This window comes from Paramormyrops kingsleyae, chromosome 10 (assembly GCF_048594095.1).
Source record: "Paramormyrops kingsleyae isolate MSU_618 chromosome 10, PKINGS_0.4, whole genome shotgun sequence".
Classification (NCBI taxonomy): domain Eukaryota; kingdom Metazoa; phylum Chordata; class Actinopteri; order Osteoglossiformes; family Mormyridae; genus Paramormyrops; species Paramormyrops kingsleyae.
The window spans coordinates 27,014,795-27,035,213 of NC_132806.1; the positions used below are offsets into that span (position 1 = coordinate 27,014,795).

Sequence of the window (20,419 nt, forward strand, 5' to 3'; positions counted from 1 at the left end):
CACCCTTCAGACACCCGCTCAGCCTAAATGCCTTTGATAAAGACATCCAGCTGGCTAAGAGGGCAAACTGTGAAAACAGAAAGAATAAATCTCTTAGCTGTGTCAGACGTCTGGAAGAAAAGCGTCTTCAAACAGCAGTCAGTGGTAATGTGGGGAAGAGTGCCGTGAAAAGTCAATTTTGAGGGGGGGGAAAAATGGACGTTTCGCAATAAATGAAAATATCGAGTTTGGACTTGAGAGGGCAAAGGACGAGATACTATGGTGCTTGGCAACTGTCGTCGTGGTTACTGGCTTCCAGAACGTGGAGGATGCTGGCGCATTTTTGGGAAATAGAAGCACTTGGCAGATTGGGATGCTATCCTGGTAGTGCATTGGCGAGGTAAATCTGCCAGGAACCGTGAAATTTCCCAAAATAAGACGCAGCATTTCAGGCACTCTGCTCTGGGAGGTGCCCCCCCCCCCACCCCCCACCCCGTGAATGCCAGTATGTGGCAAAGAGGGGACGGGGCAGGACTGAGCAAGGAAACGGGTGGGGGTCGAAATCCTGAGGTCTGAAGTCAGATCTGAACCCAGCATGGGTCTCCTGTACCAGACCTGCAACGGATTTCTCCTTAAACACACTGAGCATGTGTAACCGATCCAGCAGAGCAGGCGGTCTGACCTGGACAGTTTAGTTTCCATTAATTTACAACTCGCCCTGAGACAAAAGAAAAACAGGAAAAACTAGGTAACAAAGAAGTTTCCCGTCGTCTGGATGATAACGGTAAGAACCAGAAAACCCCGCCATCCTGCCAACTACGGGGCTTGTTACGTGATCCTTGTTAAGAAGTCAGGTCCGGTCCCCGGCGGAAAGCAAACAAGCTCCACCACACTGAGTCTGCCAGGCTTCAAGGCCGACCGTGGCTTAAGTGCAGCACCTGGACGGCCAGGAGGACGATTCAGTCCGGTGACCGCAGGCCAGTCTGGCTCTGGAAAAACCACGGAGCCGCTGAGGATTGATTGGCAGGTTGCGGAACACGAGGGGAAGGGGAGCGGACAGAAGGACATACACTGGACAAATATTTGGCATACCCATCGTTTCAACAAAGTCAAAGTTCTACAAGGAAGGACGGATGGGCGTCTCTGTGGAGGGCAAACTCTGTATGGGCATCACATAGCGACAGGCTGGTAGCACAGCTGTACCAGCTGCCTACTTCTAGAACATTCCACTGGCAGAGCCACGGTCAGCCAGCTCTAAAATGCTTCACAATTCACAGTTCTCTCTGCCACAGTTCTTTTCCCTTTAGAGTACAACAGCCTGCCCCCCCACCTGGAACTTGAATCTGCCTCGTGGTAAGAAGTCCAACCATTGCGCCTCCTACTGGACACACCTTGCTAGTACATGGTCTGAGGTATGCCATATAAGGGAAAAAAAGTGACAAACAACATTCTGTACAACAAGCCTCCCACCCTGGGCTACAAACCACACCTCAACGGACGTCTTGACGGCCATTCTTGGGGGGGTTGAGGGGTGTGTATTCTGTTTCATAAAAAACAGGGAGGGGCCATTTAAAAAAAAATAAAAAAAAACGTTAATTTTTGGCTTCTGCCTCCACGGTTCTTGCCCCTCATCGGTACTGATGGCTCCCCCCCCCCCCAGAGGCCGTGTTACTGGGAGGGCTGTCCACCTGGCAAAAAAAAAAACTCACAAGGATCAGGGTGGGGGGGGGGGCAGTTGTCACTGGAACGGAGGGAACGCCAGTTCATTAGCTCGTTTTCGCACGCCGATTTGCTGGCGAATAAGGGGGGGCCACAGAAGCGGTAATCCATTCATCACGCTGTCATGTCGGCCTCCTCCCAGACACTCTAATGATTGCAACTCATTCTCCGGGGGTACTTCTAAATCGCAGATCAGTAACCGCCTGGATCGCACACGTCGCAAAAGGGGGATTAAGTGTGAAATTCTTTTAGAAAAGGTTGGCAACCAGAACAGCAATGAGCGTCCCCCCCTAACCCCCCCCCCCCCCCCCCCCAACCGCCCAGGTTTGACTGAAGGTCATGTGACCTCCTCACTCTGCCGGGCTGAGTTATAACTGAGGCTCACGTCAAGTCGATGGGTTCGGGTTATAAATTCGCTTAGGCTCACTTAAGGAGCGTGTTGTGCAGAGACTCCCACAAATTAGGGGCGTCATCATCGCTGACGAGCAACACAGAGCGCCGGGAAGCTTTAGCTCATTAGCATTTTGTCCGTGTCTGGCTCAGTGATTCACTGGCCCTATCCAGAGAGAGCTTAATTTTAATAACGATCCAGCTACTCTCTCCTTCAAAATAAATTGTCCCCTGTGGATTAAATGAAAATCAAAGGGAAAAATACATTTATTTATTACTTGAGTTTTAGGTATTCATTTTGTTGGTCTGGCAATTTTAACGGCATGAATTGCGTCCCCCACGTCAGTGTATCTGAAAGTCAAACAGAATGACATTTCAACTAAAATGAATCTTCATTTCTTTCTTGCCTTCCCCAGGTTTAATGGTCACGTCTTATTCAGCTTCACCTTTTCTTTGTCACGTCTCAAATATCCTCTAAGCCGATTTCTCCTCCTTTCCTCCCTCGCCACATAAGAGATGTATCTGCTATTTCTGTCATCCGCTGCTTTCTCTCGTTCTTTATTTCCCTACATCACATTTCCTGCTCAGGCCGTTCTGTCACCCACTTAAATAAATCCCACAACTAGACTCCAACTGGTGAACGTGGCGTCTGGGAGCCGTGAGATACACATACGCAGCTTAATTAATTAAAGGTTACACGAGAGTTCTGCTGCCCGGCCACCTTTCAGAAACTGCAAACTTTAATGGGACAGTGTTCTTAACAGTAGGGGCTCCTGTTTCAACAGAAAGCCTCTTAGCTGCCATTCTTCTAAAACACATGTGATGCGGCAGGGCTTGTATGGTTAGTATTGGCCAGACAGATGGGCAAATACTCCATCTCGGACCTCTAGAGTTTTCTCCTCCGCTAGTCCTACCTCAGGGGATTTTGCTGCCCCCTCTGTCGCCCTTTGGTTTCTTCCGCTTGCACAGCATGCTGGGTGTATTTATATATGTGTGTGCAAAGCACAGTAGGGCAGCCGTGTCTCCAAGGCGCTCTGGATTGAGAAACAAATTGGCCTGACTGTCACCCCCCCCCCCCCTAACAAGAACTGAGGAGGAGAGAATCTGTTTTTGTGAAAGTTAGGCAGATTTGAAATAAACCAAACCCTTGTTTGTAGTTGGGCGCTTGCTGGACCTTTGGCAGGGTGATGGCGGCGGAAGAGGCTTGGGTTCGAGAGAGGACGAGGAAAGGGGAGAACGTGGGCAAAGGAGCCCTTTGATCTCCAGCCGAAGCAAGACAGCAAAAGAATAAAAGATGCATCGGGAAGAACGGAGGATGGGGGAAAAAAATAACAAAGCATTCACTCGATACTCAGAGGGCCGGAGAAGAAAGACGAGACGAGAGGAGACCTCTTGTCATCTCACTCCCTGGACGACTCTGGAAGTTCTTTTGAGCCGATCCCTGGGACAATTAGTACTGAGCCGACTCTAACAAGCCTGTCAGTACACCACAGCGGACAGCCCCCGGCTTTGTTACAGTGAAGCTATTTCGACATGCCGCATTCCGTCCATAAAGCCCGTAAATGTACCCGTTTGCATCCACGATGCTGTTGTCCTGGCTAAATGAACAGCGTGCTACTGTTTTTGCATCTCGTTAAATTAAGCGACACTACTGTCGAGATGAAGTCCCTTCGTAAATAGAAGGAACTGACGTGTGCAAATGTGGTCGAATGCTAAACACACACACACACACACACACACACACACACACACACACACACACACATGGTTTGACCAGTGTAGCTTAAGGCGGCCATGGTAACAAAACACCCTGATAGAAACCAGGTGACCTTTTGGAGGTTAACCGTCCTCTGGTTGTGGCCCACGCATCTGTTACCTTGGAAGACTGCGGCGTTCTGCATGATGAGCAGCTTGAGCTGGGCGCTGGCCGCCTGCAGGTTGGACTCCATGTTCTGCCGGGCCACTGCTTGGTACCGCTCCTCCATCTTCCGCGAGCAGCAGCTCAGCCCTTTGTACTGGCACACCTGTAGGTCCGCACCTGGCCAGCAGGGGGAGTGCATGAGTTTATAACCTTGTACCCACCCAATAACATCGTTTTCATCTCCTTCACACTAATATTAATACATATAAATAAATCACAGTACATTTCTTAATTGTCCGATAGTGCCTGTTTTTAGATTGCAAGTCATAAATAAAACGAAGTTCATTAACAGTTAGTGGAGCAAATGGGGGGAGGGGGGCTTGTGCTGTTGGAGTTACATTTATTTTATTGTTGTTGAGTAATTTACAAAAACATGCCTGTGCACTTTGTAGAAAGTCAGCGATGGGGTTGATTCTTAATTCTTTTTATTGTCGCCCTTGCGTCCCTTACTTGAAAAATGATCTGAAGACGCCGCTGCTCACAAAGGAGGGTTGTGCAAACGAATAAAAATTCTGTACTATAAAATACTTATTATGCATTGCCTAACTATGCTTGTAAAACGCTTGTTTTTCTTGGTTCATTTTAGAAAATTCTGGCCGACTTCATCTCTCCGTTGACTGCTCACGCTTCGTGACTCCTGCGCTGTTCCCGCTTCACGGCCTGTTTTTAAAATCTAATAAAATCCGCTACGATTAAGGTGCTCAACGGAATCAACGACAAATGCTCTAACAATTCAATTTAGACTAAAAATGTAAGCACTAGTTGTGTGAAGCAGGCCATCATTTCGATTAAGAGTTTCATACCGGGGCAATTCTAGGATTTGACCCTTAGGTGGGCTGGACAATCCTATGATTCAAAGGAGAGGAGGAGGATCCCCATGATAAAGTGTGAAAACTATTTTTCGTCTTCTTGGGCTGGCCAGCTAAAGGTTGCGTTTTATTTGTCTCTTAGACAAAACGCGCTTCAAACTTTAAATTACTTAATAATCATTATTTCCCCGTGTGGCCTGGTCCATCCCTTTATTCTGTTATTGCGAAGCTCATATGCTTTTTTGTGTAAAATCAGAATGACTGAGAATGGACAGGAGGGATATAAGCGAGCGTCGCTTCCTCTCGATCGGGATCCGTGAGAAAACAGCAAAACCCGGCTGGGAGTCCTTCACAGAACCGCCCACGGCGTCTCCAGGGACTACAAAGTACACAATTACCGGAAGAGTGATATCTGCTTTCTCTCCACAACGTCCACGGTCAGGTATCCCTTTTAATCAGACGAAGTCCCGCCTGACTTTCTGAAAGACCTTCATTAAACGTGGAAGATTGGATTTTCGGGAGTCTTTAGTAGAGAAAAATAACACAGCATCAATTGAATTAAAAGCGCCAAGCAGGCTTCTATTCTATGCTGAGAAACGTTTAGATTATAAATCTCGTGGCCCTGAATAATGGTGGTTTCTACAGCGGAAAACCAACGAAAGCATTCACTAATTATTAACCCTGAGTACCAAAAACGGCCCAGAAATCTAGTTCTAATTAAAGGGGGAAAACATATCTAACAAATTAATTAAAAAGACCTCTTTATTAAGACGACCTTCATAAAGTGAGAGAAAATTTTTCACCAATTACCCTGTATTATTCACAAATAGTTACAGAATCATTTGCCAAAAGACGACCACCAGGTAGCTACCTGGGAGGGAGCAAAAATGTGGACCGGATTGGGAAACAATGTTCTAGAGAATTAAATGTATCATATAATAGATACTTTATTAATCCCCATGGGGAAATTGTCTTTGTCTCGCTCTTTGTAGAGTAAGTTGTCCACGAAGGGCAGCACCCAGGGAACTGGGGGGGTTAAGGGCCCCAAGGACCCACAGAGGCTGAGTTTGAACCAGCAACCTTCTGATTACAAGCACACAGGCTTAGCCCACAGAGCCACACGCTGCCTATTTAGTTAGCAATATTCTCTGACCACTTACATGCTCAATTTTTCTATTTAAAAAAAACGCGGCAGCTCGTTTGATAAGTCTCCATCTTGGGTGCCACGCCATGCTCCATACGTTGGCATCATTCCGTCAGCTGCCCAGCTTCCCACAGGCTGACTGGCACACGGGCGCCACTCTGAAATGGATCCAGCTTCCTTCCAATGTCCCCCTTAGCCCCTATGCAGGGCTCATCAGGAAAGGGTAAGTAGCCATCAGGACGCGTTTCGTAGAAACCTCATCACTCTGTGGCTCCAGTTCTTTGCAGGATACGAGGGGAGGGGCTTTTCTGCGGGGCTGTAACGGACGATCGAGCTCTGCTCACCTGCTTTGGAGCTGCTGAAAACGTGCCGACGACACGTTTTATCATCTACATCCCCAGCTAGGTAGAGTTAATAAAGCAGAAACACTGAGATCTTCCTATGACAGTCTCCCTTGGCCTCACTGACCCTCGCAATTGAGAGAGGGAGAAAGGAAGATCTTCACAGGCCTGGGGAGGGGAGGGGGGGGGGCAGTGCAGAGACCTCTTGCATGAGGAATCTGTCAATTCCTCACTGCCGCCTGTGGTGGTATAAACGATCAGCCAGAGGAGGCACCGTGTCACGGCACTGATGGATGGTGGAGTAGAAAAACAGGGGACTCCAGCATCTCAGCGCACACACACACACACACACACACACAGAGGTGAGAGCAGGGGGGCGGAAGAAGAGGTTGAGTAGTAGAGGTAGGAAAAAAAAAGAAGGTGTTGGCTGCAAAGTCTATAGGGAGAAAGAGGTTGGAGAGATGAAGGGAAAGAAGGAGGGAGAGTGCAGAAACAAAGAGGTCTGGGGGCTGGCGAGGTGGGACCTGTGCTGACACCTCATCAAACAAAAGTAACGCGACATTACTGGCTGCGATAAATAATAACAGTGAGCGCGCAGACTCCGGCTCCGCCCCCAGGGCAGCCAGCCCCGCCCCCAGGGCAGCCAGCCCCGCCCACACACACACACACACACAGGTGCATCAAAGGAATGTGGCAGAGGAGGGACTGGCGGAGACACAAGAGCAGGTACCTGCATGCACCCCAACACGGGGAGGGGATCCTGACATGCAGATCTGGCAGGTGGCAGGGGTTTGGTGGAGGGGGGGCATCATTCATACCCATATGCAAAGTTCCAGTAGCTAAACACAGACAGACAGAGACGCACACACAGAAAGTGGCCAGGTGGGGACGGTGGCTGCATGTTAATCCCGACACAAACACATCGGGCTGCTCACCTAAGCCCCCACCCCTGCGATCGGACGGCCGCATGCGCACAGCCGCCATCGGGGGAAGCTGAGGCTGACAGGAGTAATATCCGAGACCGGCAGAAAAGAAAACAGCGCGATAAGATTGAGCTCATTCCAGATCTCTGTGTGAAATTAAACTCCGGCAAGCGCTCCAAGAGACAAGGGGAACAGGTTAAAAATGGAGGGGGGGGGGGGGGGCAACGGGAGAAGGGGGAGGATAGGAGCACCTAATCGTCAGCCCGCACAAGCCTGACAATATCTACATGGCGCATTCGGAGATGGTGGATGATAGATGACTTTAATACTCGGACGCAACACGGAAAAACAAAAGGTCTCCGCAGGCGAAAAGCCCCCCCAAAGGAAGCAGGAGACAAACAGACCAAAATGTGTCTCCGTCCCCTTCCTAGCCCCGTTTTGTCAACCACCCCCCTCCCTTGGTGTATCTAGAGGCCCCTCAGTACAGGACAAGACAGAAGCTACTGGACTCCCTCGCTACCCCCTGGCCACCCGCATATATAGTATTTCAGTCGTCATTTCTCCCCCCCCCCCCCCCCCACACGCATAATTTATTTAATGCAAAGCTTTAATTACACCGACACAAACAGATTCTGCTTTACGTAATTTTTATTTCTGGGGATGTTTTAACTTGCATACATGGTCAGCCCCCCCCCGCAAGAACCCGATCCTTAGTGCCAATTAATGACCAGCTAGCATGCAAGTTTAATAGATGGATAAAGGAAACAGAGAAAAAAAATAACAGCAGCTCCAAGTAGAACATGCCTCATTAAATGTATAAATTATAAATCAAGTCACTTTCAAAAGATTACAGTAATCATCATCATTATTACTAATCTTCTTATTATTATTTAATTACCACCAATGTGTATGAAGAGGAGCTGTTTCATTCCATCTATACAGAGGTGTTCAGCAGCATGGGAATGCTGCCTTAGGCCCACACTGCAGCACACAGACGGAGAGAGATTACATGCACATGGACTTACATGCAAGACCGTACATGATAAGAGGCTGAACATATGACTGCAGGCTGTACACGGTGCCAGAACACATGTTGCATGCACCGTGTACTTGTGTCTGACGGATCTGTGCAGCTGTGTGTGTAAATGCCGATGACCCCTCAACACACTCAGCAGGAGATGATTCTTCAAGGTTCGGGATTAACTCGGATCGAAACTCGCTATTTTCCAGCTTTTGTTTAATGCGACGCTTTAATTACGGCATCGAATCCATTAAAGGCTTTCTCGAGTCCAAATGGATGCGTCTCGATCGTTTTCACTAATTGGAAAGCTTTCGGAAACAGGCAGGACAGGAGGGGCGCCGGCCGTCACTAGAGAGCCGGGCGCTAGGAGCCACACAGGCGTGCCGCTCTCACAGCCGTCTGCACGGGGGCTCCGCCACAAGAGGAATAAGACACAAAGTTTTTCATCTAAAGGCGGGTAAGTATGGGTAAGTGTCAGCCACCAGCAAACGGTGGAAGCTTGACCAAAAGCAAAGGATACGGAGGCGAGTGGGCGGCCGTCAGCGTTTGTCGAGAGGCATGAGGCCAAGTTTTAAAGTGGGTCGCTTCCCTCCCCCCCCCCGCCCCCACTGAAGTTTTCTGTCAGAAAGACAAAGAACCTCGCTGGAAGGCTACACTGACAGAGCACCTGGGCGACGCCCTGAGGCGGGCTTCTGTCGAAGGTCACAGTCGAAGGTCACAGCTCTGACTCAGTAGCACCCCCTACAGATTTCATCCTCTGGTGCATTTCCCCTTGCAGAAATGACAGGGGTGGGTGTTGCGGGTTCAAGACGGTGCCAAAGCCGGCTGACCAGCTCTCTCCCGTTACCGTGATGGTTTCGCCTCCAGGGACATTCAGTGACAGGACCCTTTGCTTGTCAGTGTTCCACACTTACAGTACCAATGTACGGGGGGGTGGGGGGGGGGCACCAGTGAGACCTCTGATCTGCAGTAATGATGGGCCATTTTTGGCACAGCTAGAGGTACTCTTTGGAGGGGGGGGGGGTCTTCTGCAGAGCGCAGAGTGGGGGGGGGGGGGGGGGGACAGGATAGATACACCTCGAGTCCATTTGCAGAAAGTGACAAACAGGTGCTGTGCACTGACTTCAAGGGGGAGAAACAGGAAAGAGCGTCTCCCGCTATCCAGCCAGTGCAGACACACTGTCCCTCCTGCTCCTCTGTTCATTCCTCCTCACTCTAGCTCCTCAAATATTCCCTCTGTCTTCTCCTTCCTCCTCTCTTTTCTCCCAACGAGCGAGTCGATCATACCTACCATAACCCCCCCCCCCCCCCACAGCAGTCAATCTACTGCCTCACTCCCTCCCCAATTCACCCAGCACCCAACAATATTACCCACCTCCTCCTCCCCCCACAAAGGAGTGGGTCCATGGCGGCCTGGGGAGAACAGTTCATCCCCTGAGGAGAGCCTAAGATGACTCTGCCCAGAGGTCAATCGGCCCGCTGGCTTCTGCCGTCTGCGTCGAGGACAGACTCAGACACGCGCAGCGCCCCCCCCCCCCATGCTGATAAGACCCTGGCAGCCGTAAGTGAGCACTGCCCTGGCTTTCATGCAAAGAGGATGGTGTATGTGCATGTGTGTGTACATGTGTGTGTGCACGTGTATGTACATGTGTGTGTACGTATGTGTACATGTGTGTGCACGTGTGTGTGTACATGTGTGTGTGTACGTATGTGTACATGTGTGTGCACGTGTGTGTGTGTGCATGTGTGTGTGTACATGTGTGTGTGTAGAAGCTGAACTGCTAACGATCAGTGAATCCGTCTGCAAATCCCCCCCCCCCCCATCCATGCTCGGCCTAGAAGATCGTCACCGTCAGACCAGTGGGGACAGACAAGCACTGTGTGTGGTGGAGGAGGAGGTGGAGCTACATCAGAGCAGCATGGAGGTTTGGGTGGAACAGACCAGCTGTGAGGAGGAGAGATGGATTGAAAGAGGCAAGCAGGGGCGGGGGGGGGGGGGGACGACACACACGTCAGAGGGCACACAGCACGGCCGCTTCCAGCGCACACCGCCCAGGCCGCCCCCAGCTGACAGATGCATGACTCGGGGGGGGGGGCGCACACCACCAGAGGTCAGGCCATGTGGCTTGCCTGGCAGTGCCACAGACAGCGAGCCCCAGGACGACTCCCAGGCCGCGTTCCAGGGCACGAAGAGACTCGTTCTGGGTACCAAAGCTTTCGATTAAAGCTCGGATTATTTTCCCCTATATAACCCAATGTGAAGTCTACTAGTGCTGATTTAAGCTATTCATACATCCAGAATCTGTGAATTGGAATAAGGACCAAACAAAAAAATATATATCCTCAACCACTGACTCTAAAAGGCAAATAAAGCCAAAAGCACTCAATTCTCGCATCCCGGGAATCTGCTACATTAACGCGTGCACTGCCCTCCTAGACTTTACAAAAGGCAGTGCGATCACTTTCTGCACATCTCGCCCTAGAGAGGAACGACGGCATGTTAGATTCTCAGCTGTCGACAAGCTCTCTGTCACCGCGAACTGGGAAATGAGCAGAGCATTAAAAAAAACAGAAGAAGAAAACAAGTCAGCCAGACCGGCAAGGCACAAGGAAATGTAATTCACACCTGCCGGAGGACCGGACGCTCCTCTGCCTGGCTTTCTGCCTGGTTAGGCGTCTTACGCCTCAGAAGGAAGCTAAAGTCGGCTGTTAGGCTCAGCATCCCCACAGGATCCGTGGAAGCTATTTACTTTCCACGGAATAAAATGCACTCAGAAAAGGGTGCCGAGAAGCAAAATCCCAGGGATTCCATTGTGGAGAAGAGGCAGCTGAATTTTAATACATAGCCTATTTATGTTTATGTAGAATCCCCCCCCCCCCCCCAGGGACTAGGGGATAGACTGATGAGGGACACCGCAGACACTCTGGCCCCGCCAAAACCGAGTCCACATTTCTGACGGGGGCTTCACCTCTGGGGACAGTAGTTCGTTCAAGAAACAGCCATCTTTGGTGGACTTATGTTTGCAGTCCCACAATAAAATAAATGTTCGGAACTCCTCAGTCCTGTGTCACAAGACATCCACTGAGTTATCATTAAAAAAAACCTCTCAAACCAATAACTGGAACTACGCCCGAGACATACTGGTTAATGTAGAAATTATATTAGTTCCCTTTTAACAATCCGTTCATGTCAAGCGTCTTATCTCTATATAGTTGTTTGCCATGCAAATTTAAAAAATTAAAAGAGCACATTCACCATTATCTGACTTCAAAACAAAACATGAGATACTGTTAACTGCGTATCCATACATCTCCCGGCTCCTGTTAAAAATGTGTGAAACATAAAAGAATCCGACCGAAACATTTTTAAACAGTATTTCTAATGTATTTCAGCAATAGAACTAGTGGAGTTCAGATCGGAGCGGTTAAAAAAGGGGAGTTACCTGACACAGGGCTCTCCGGTGCCCATTTCATTCCCGGATGAAGAAGTTGGAAGGACGAACGAACCTCTTGGCAATCGGGCACCTGGGCGCTTAGCTGGGCGAAGGGCAGGAGCAGCGCGCAGAGGAGCAGCGCACCTGGGCCGCCCACACCTGCCATACCGCCGGTCTCTCTAAGTTGGCTGCAGCGGACACTCAGCTCTCCAGATACAGGCTACTCTTCGGGTGAGGCGCGAGTCATTGGGAGTAGAGTTTCAACTTAAAGTCACTTAAATATCTTTTCTTCAGTCACAGGTTTATATTGCATCTTTATATTCTACATCCAGAGAAAAAAAACGCAGCTCTAGCAGTGAGGTTACGAAGGTAACGCAGCCACCAGCGCACGGCTTCCCAATGAGCCGACTAAACGCCTTTGCGGAAGACAGCACTGGTAAAAGGGGGCGAGATGCCCGTGTCTTTGCAGCTCTGCGCTCATGCCATGACGGGCTGCGCGTCCTGTGGAGCGGACTCGCCTGGACTCGCAAAAGCGCCTGCTTTTCCCTTATGCCACCGAGCACTGACTAGCTGCGCAGGAGACGGGCGACTTATGAAAAGCGCAGGGTGGTACGCGCGCAGTCGCCTTCGGGAGCGCGCTCATTGATCCGACACTTGAGCATCGTGCGCAGACAAATTATTGACGTAAATGTTTATGCAAAGCTTAAGTGTTTACTGCCTGAAGGAAACGCTATTACATTATTAGCTCTTTTCAAGATAAACGTTTTATCACGAGATCCCGACATTTTTACTTTAGCTCCTTAGTTATAAATTAACGCAATGCACCGTAAAGGGTACGTATAATTAATATAATGAGGAGAATGTACATTTTTCCGCCAGTATATTTATTCAGTCCTTAAATCAAAACGATATCTTCTGTTTCTGGAGGCTTAGAGTGCAGCTGCGTTATATGGGTATAGGTGTATATTACGACGGGCTCCGTTATCTAAATAAGAGTACATAATATTTTATACTACTTGGCACGACTTCAAGACAAGCGCACGGCCACGCCATCGATCATTACGACTGGTATGGGTACAGAAAGGACAAAAGTGACATAAATTGAAACGCTCAGTTGTCCTACTTCAGTTGCTTTATCCATAGATAATTAGATTTAATTGCCATGAAAGCCTCTTAGGATAATTAAGTCGTGGAGCGAGAGTATTTTCTACATCTAAAAAGTGGAGATGACACCGTTTCTAATGGATAATAAATTCTAGTAATAAAAATGACATCGAACAAGCGCTCACTCGTCCGTATACTGGCGTGAACAGAAACACATATTCTTTACAGAATCAATATTTAAATTAAATAAAACTGCGATATTCTTTGTTTCGCCACGCCTGCATATTTAGCAGTATCGGGTAAGTGCAAAAGTAATTCAGATCTACAAACGCACTGGGACAAATCAGCAAGATGTCCACCAGTGATAGGCCAACCTTATCTCCAGTTTTAATTATAGGGGGATAACGTTGAAAGAAATAATTAAGGGAAAGCGGTTAGGATTCACTTCTCTCAAGTACAGCTCCAGCAGAACGGGAGTACACGCATGATATTATCAACGACCACCCGCTGTGATCCATTCCTCCGCAGTGTCAACTGATCAACGGCATTCCTGCTAACATTTATCCAAATAACCCCTAGGGCGCCACAAGAATCAAAAACACGTCAGTCGAATTACTTCACTCAGCTGAGGATGCTTAGAACTAAACTTACATCTTCCAGTGTACTCCACTCGTACTGATTTGTGTCCAAGCAGAGCTGCCAACATTTCTGCGTGGAACTCTTCATTGAATAAATCAGGAGGTAAATCACGCAAGACAGAACTTCTGTCTTGGAGAGCCGGCATAAATATTAAATTTAAAGGAAAGTTAACTAATCTTTAAAAAGATCCGATTTGGGTTACGAAGCACAGAAACAAGCCATAACTTGACGGTTCACGACCTGCTTTATTTTTTAATAGCTGAACAACTGAGCTCCTACGCATTGATTTCAAAAAGTATAAATAAACCTGGTTTCCACATTATTGAGCTGAAAGCGATATTCCGGGACACTGATATGTCATGCAACAGGCAAGACTAAAACCTGGACTGTCAAATTCCTGAATTGCTTAAAACATCCGTATTTTCTTTAGTATAGCAGAAGAATGTTAATCATCCCAATACTCGTGTCCCAAACTCCACCACCTTCCAAACAGAATGAGCCGTGGTGTTAAAAGGTCTTTCACGCTGACCGAGAAACAAATCAATTATGCAGCATTGGACGGATAATTGTTTCTCTGGACGTGGGAGCATAGCTACTCTACCGTACTTCAGATAAATTTCTGAAAGACATTACAGGTACAGTGCGCAAACTGGTCTTAATTTTCTAAAAAGTGATGTTATCGAGAAATAGCCTGATTAGTGTCGAACACCGGATTTTTTTAAAATGCACGTGCTTCACGTCGCTTTGGGGTAACATAGGCATAGTAGATTCTACATGCTTCTTCTCATACTGCAAGTCAACCATGATGCTACATAAGACAAAGTCAATGCTGTGTATACCACTTGTTTTCGTTCAAGCACCGGCATTAACGGATTCAAACAAAAAAAATTTACCTAGCCATCCATTTAATTAAATATATGCTGCAAATCACATTAAAATCGAACGAGATCGTCGAAGACAATTTTTACTCCACTCCGGTAAACCAAATTTCTTAGATCTGATTATCCCTAGGATACTTGCTTTACGTGCTGTGCCACAAAATAAGCCTGAAGAAATTCAGTTTGTTTTAATGGTTGGACATTTTCCAAGAGGCGTTTCTCCCTCATAGCGGTGTTTCTTAATCACTACTTCAGATAATTAAGTACGGGTTCAGACGTTAATACCATACGATTTCAACTGGAAGGTCAGGTGGCTGTCACGAGCGTGCTTAGATTGCCCTCTGGTGGTTGTCGTTGTTACAAAATCCCCCACTCCAAAAGGTACAATGACGGGGAAAAGTGCAAAGGCGTGATCTCAACCCAGTCCATAAGTCATTAATAGCAGACTGCACACAAAGAATATTAATAATTTATTCAAACAATTTTATTGGGAAATAGAACAGAAAACCTGAAAACAAAAGGATCACATAGCAGTTCAAAACATCTAGCGGATTACAGATGGATACCGTGCAATTTTTTAGGCTCCAAGACAAATCAAAATTGCAAAGTCATCCACCCGAAAACAGCAAGACAAAAGCATGCTGGTTACCCATGACACCAGGGCAGACTGCAGATAACTCACTGCAGGGGATGGAGAGAATCTTCAGGACAGGATACTGGAAAAAAAATTAATCACTTCCAGCTGTACAAGGGACAATGTGACCAAAGCAGTGAGACCAGAAAGTACAGCACAAAAAGTGGCAGAAGTGTTCCGTCTCAAGCACGGAGAGTTTTGCATGGATTTGCACAGCAAAATATATACAAGCTGGATGCAAACCTGCAAAACTCCCCGTGCGTCAGAAAAATTAAGCGTGAGGGGAGGGTGGCGGTGGAACTACAACGAAAAAAAAAAGCTATGATATCAGCCAGCAGAGGGCGCCTGGCAATGCTGGAAGTGCACACACTGCAGTAGATTGACTTAGTACTACCTGCACTGTGAGCACTTTGGGACTGCACAGACAAAATGTGAAAGGACATTCACAGATGTGCTATATGTGTGACAATAACAACCATCAGTGAGTGAACTGGTAATGGCCACTACAATCTGCTGTACAATTTAATGTTAATGTCAGCTCACCATCTCAACTACACTGCTAAATTACTGATTGACAGTAGAAGAGTCAATAAACACAAATTCATGTCCGTTGCCAGCCCAGTAGTATAACGACTCAATCGCTTGTGCGCTCCAAAAGGTCACAAACCCCTTGACAAGGGCATCTGAAAGGTTTCCTACATCTTCCATGGTGACCATGCTGTCCCTTCAGCCAGAAGGAGCACCCAGCGCAGTAGATTCTAGACTAATATACTGACTACACTGGATGCACCTTAGCAGAAGAGAGACAGATCGCAGTGCAGTCCACCTCCACGTGAGGCGAGTGGGGGGTCAGATCGCCAGTTTGAACTCGTTGCAAAACGCAGATCTGGAAGAGATGGGAGAAAAAAATAAAATAAAAGGTGAATACAAAAGGGAGACCATATTGGAGAGAATGACTTGCAAACATGACTACACTGAGCCTTTGCCTTATCCAGTTTGTATTTTTAAAGACCTTACAAGGGGGGAAAAAAGTGACTTTAGCAAAATATCTCCACTTCCCCATGGACCAAGAAGCAGAAGTCACCCCAAAAGCTAGTAATTCACAGGGAATCTCCACAATTCTTTACAAACAGTCCAAAGCTGTCAAACACCTGACCAACAAGTCTGCTTTCACTCCATAACCCTGAGTGTTGCCATAGTCTTGTTTCCAAGCCAGTGCTCGACTATCGCCAGGATTGAGTCGCCGTCGTGAAGCAAATTGTACCTCACTGCCGTAGTCGTTGAAAGACCATCCAGTGAAAAACCAATTTAAATATAAAACTAATAGAATCTTCTCCACACATTGCATCGAGGTTGTCGATGTGATTTCGATATTTGACTTTCCGGACGGGATCCGCCGCATGAATCTCCCGCACCGAGCGTCGCACGTGCTTCGCCACACAAAGATCTAAAATGGAGGAAGGATGTCCTGCGAGATCCGATCACATGAAGAGTGACTCCATGTTTAAGGCCGCAGATCCGACGATTACCGTTAATTGAAGATGCCACATATCATTTTTTACAAATAACCTTTGTGACAATACTTTTGTTCGAGGTTGCCTATTATTTAGATAATAATGCTGCAATTTACAATTTATTAACTCTGCAAAGCGGATACGATTTCTCTATGATTTCAAACCAACTATAGGCCTAGATACATATGAAATCATGCAAGTACACGCAAATTTAAGCTAGTAATATGCCATTTGTCCAATACACTAAGCGGTACACAAAGGCACCGTGCATTTCCCCCAAGTGTTTCACTGCAGCTTCTGGTTTGCGTGGGGCCCGGCGAAGGTGTTGTGGCTGAAGGTAAACTGCAATTCCCACAATGCGCCCCTGAACACAGAAACAAACATTGTTACGAAACAAGTTTGACTGTCGTGAATCGCACCATGTGCTTAAGGAGGGTCTGCCGTCGCTCGCCATCGTGCTGTCCGCTGTAAACCAGAACGGCCGCATAACGTGAATGATCGACACACATGGAAGAAGGGGGGTGGGGTGGAAATCATTTTTACCATACGTAGGACAAAAATCAGTCAGCGTTAGCCATCTAGCAGTAATTAAATCAAATGAGTAACACATATACACTAATGGATTTAACTAATATAACAAATCGTTAGACTTAAAACATACACACATTTACTATGTATCCTGCAAACTATTTTTATAATGCGACCGCTGTTCCTCGCTAGCTACTTACGCACGGGGCACGTTATGCCATTCATTACATCCAAGTTAACGCGGCAAAAGGAAAAGTTGCACGAAACTGTGCCGCAAAAGGCCGACTGTAGCTGAACGATCAAGCTGGGTGCGGGAAAATGGGAGCGACCACGCGGGTCTTTGCGGGAGGACGGAGCCCAGCCTGCAGGCGCCCCCGTGAGTAGCGGTTTCCATTGAGAGGCTGTGGCGCATTGGGCGCCATGTGAAATTCAAACTGGGACTGCTGGGTCAAATTTACGAAAAAGGCAGGAGGAAAAACAACAAGACATTTCTCCAGGACCCAAAGACTCGCCGCATTGCGAATCACTGCCTTGTCTACTTTGGCGTACAAGTCTGATTACTCTAGGTTTAATAAGTGTCTCTGCAAATAATCTTAATACTAAGGATGGCTAGTAAGCAAACTAGCTAGCTTGGTAACGACCGCGTGAAGTCCACATAAACACGATTAGATATATTTAAAGTGTCAAATCCTTTCGCCGAGTGTTTAAATCATTTACTACTATATATATATATAGGCACATTTGTAGCATGACTAGTCTTACACATGGTCTTGGATGTGCATTTGCTTGACTAACTAAATAGCTACTTTCAATTCACTGAAACAGTAAATAATTAACCATCATAGTATAGGGTGTATAGTTATGTTCACATTTAGCTTTTCTTTAATCTTCTTCAAACGACTTATTTAAATATATATTTCAGTGCTGCACTTATTCTATCACTGGCCATCAACACACCCTAACCATCAAAGCCTTCTACCGTAAAATAATAGCAAGATTCAGAAAACTTCTACTCCCGCTTAAAGCAGAAAAACGCCCCTTTACCCATTCGATATTATGCCGTAACAAAAAATTACAACAATAAACATCCGAGTTGCATTTTACCTCCGATAAGTTGCTGGAAACCTGCGACGGGTCGAAAGGTTTACGAAAGAGGCGCGAATGCATCGTCATGTGATGCCGTCTCTTTGTGGGCGACTCCCCACCAGGCAGCCCCCCGATTTAAGACCAAAGAACTACATCCGCTAGGAGCCGAATTTGCATAATTAATGTGATTTATTTTCCTAAGCGCAAGGCGAAAGAACGAATAAAAATATCCTGCTCGGCTTATTAAGAAGCTCGTGCTGTTTGCGACAAATGTAATACAGTGTATTTATAATTAGTTCTGGACAAAAAAACTGTTAAAAAGTTAGTTTCCTCAATCCGGTATCTTCCTCAGGTTATATAAAGTATGTCAAATGTAAACGACTACTTAACACGTGCTGTTTACTTTTTCTAAACGAAATAAGGAAATGTCATTTTCCCCTCATTTCCCGCACGATGATTTTTACAATTAAACGGTGAAACCAAGCAGAAATGCATAACAGCAGAATTTAGAACAAAACAGAGCATAAGATTTTAAAATACCAACAAGACGAGTATTGGCCGAAAAAAAAAACATACCTTAAATGAGCGTTTTAAAACACGCACATTTTGGGTGATGAGGGTGTATCAGAAAGATTCATTCCTTACTGGGCAGATGGCTTAAGCGTTCCTCGCTATTTTAAAATTTGAACAAAAAAATTTGTCATGCGTGAAATTGTGTGAGCATCCTCTTTGTTGTTTTTTTCTGGGTGGGGGTAGGGGCAAAGAGATATTCGACATTGTTCTAATAATTATTGAGTTGTTGTAGTAGCCTAGTTTGTCACCACAGTGAATCATTTCAATACCTCACAAATTTACCATGCATTCGATTTCAAAAAATGTTGTTTCCATTTTATAAAAAGCCTGCAAAGTTGAGTCCATTGTTTCCATCTCCCTCCAGCCTTAAATCCTGTGGTCTAAAACGACCCAGAAGGCTAATGACCTCTAACCTCGACAAACTCTACCCCCACATTGTAACACCCCCTCCCATAAACCAGGCATTCCCGCGCGTTTCATTTGAACTCAGGTATTTCGTTTTTAAAGCTTGTGTTTTCTCCAAGGAAATCAACTATTTCCTTACTGGATTATACGTATAGGCAGAATTTTATGAACGCAACAAAAATACCCCCACAACTTGTAAGATTTGGTTAGAACATTAGTTTCAGTTTGCTGTGTCTGGCATTGTCGGTCTTTACACCTAAAACCATCTGAACTCTAACCCAGTTTCCCGATTTCGGCCTTTTTGTTTATTTTTTCCTGTTCGGAAAAATAGAATTAAAATAAGCCGACAGAACTGGGCAAAGCATCCTTCCCGGTGAACCACTGTTTAGATAACTGAATTTCAGCTGAAAAATTTCAGCATGTTACAAGGTTCACAATTGCACATTAAAGAGATAACAAGTGATAATGTTGAATGTTGCTGTATCGTGGAAGTGGATGCCAAGAATATTTAGCAATAATTATGGATAATTTGATGAGTAACTTATCCAATGGATATATAGTGTTTGAAACGTTTTTAGAAATTGTTCTCTTTTGTGCTTCTTTTTTTTAAAATAAACTTTCATAAACTACATCAGTCATACTGATTCTTCGACTGCATAAGTAACAAAAATGAAATCCCTTTCTTTTATTTAAAGAACCTTACTGTATTTTTAATCTTGAGTTTTCTTGCGGTACTAGTAATAAAGAAAATGTAGATAAGATGAATCAAAAAGTACTGAAAGGCATCAGCATTTTTATTTCGAAGGACTGCTCTTTAACATTTTTACAGAATAACATTAACACAAGCTAAGATGCTCAACTGCAATAATCACAATATCTAGTGAATCACAATAGTGTTAATATATGTTAATATAATAGTCGTTGTATTACCTTAACCATCAAATCTGTGCTTTTTGAATTTAATTTGAAAAAGACAGGGGAGAGAATAATATATAAAGAGTTTTAATTATGGGACTATACATTTGACTTGGAGATAATGAAATCAACAAATGAAGTAACACATACTATTACTTATATATATATATATATAATTCAACTTCTCTTGCTGTAAACGTGATAAAAAAAATCCTGTCTGAAATTACCGAGTAGGCTAATGTTTCACAGTTTTGAGTTAAATTATTAAAGCAACATTAAAAACAACAAATAATACTGTCATTCTTCGGTTTGCTGTTATTTAAAGCAATTGCGCATCTCTACTAGATAAACGAAGTGTATATCAGTTGTTTTTAAATGAATGAATATTTGACACCAAATATTTCTCCAGCCTAATGCAAATAAATTACTTATTATACTTACTTTAATACATTCCGAAACGAT

General features: G+C 45.8%; 1 protein-coding gene across 1 annotated transcript in view; it reads right to left on the bottom strand.

The window, feature by feature from the left end:
* Window positions 1-12,267, bottom strand: part of gpc3 (glypican 3) — a 58,786-nt gene extending 46,519 nt beyond the window's left edge. The window contains exons 1-2 of the mRNA XM_023797450.2: window positions 11,691-12,267; window positions 3,965-4,126 (exon numbers count right to left, since the gene is read on the bottom strand). Of these exons, the coding sequence (XP_023653218.1) occupies window positions 3,965-4,126; window positions 11,691-11,847 (319 nt within the window). The 5' untranslated portion in view covers window positions 11,848-12,267. The remainder of the gene's footprint in view (window positions 1-3,964; window positions 4,127-11,690) is intronic.
* Window positions 12,268-20,419: the final 8,152 nt, after the last annotated feature.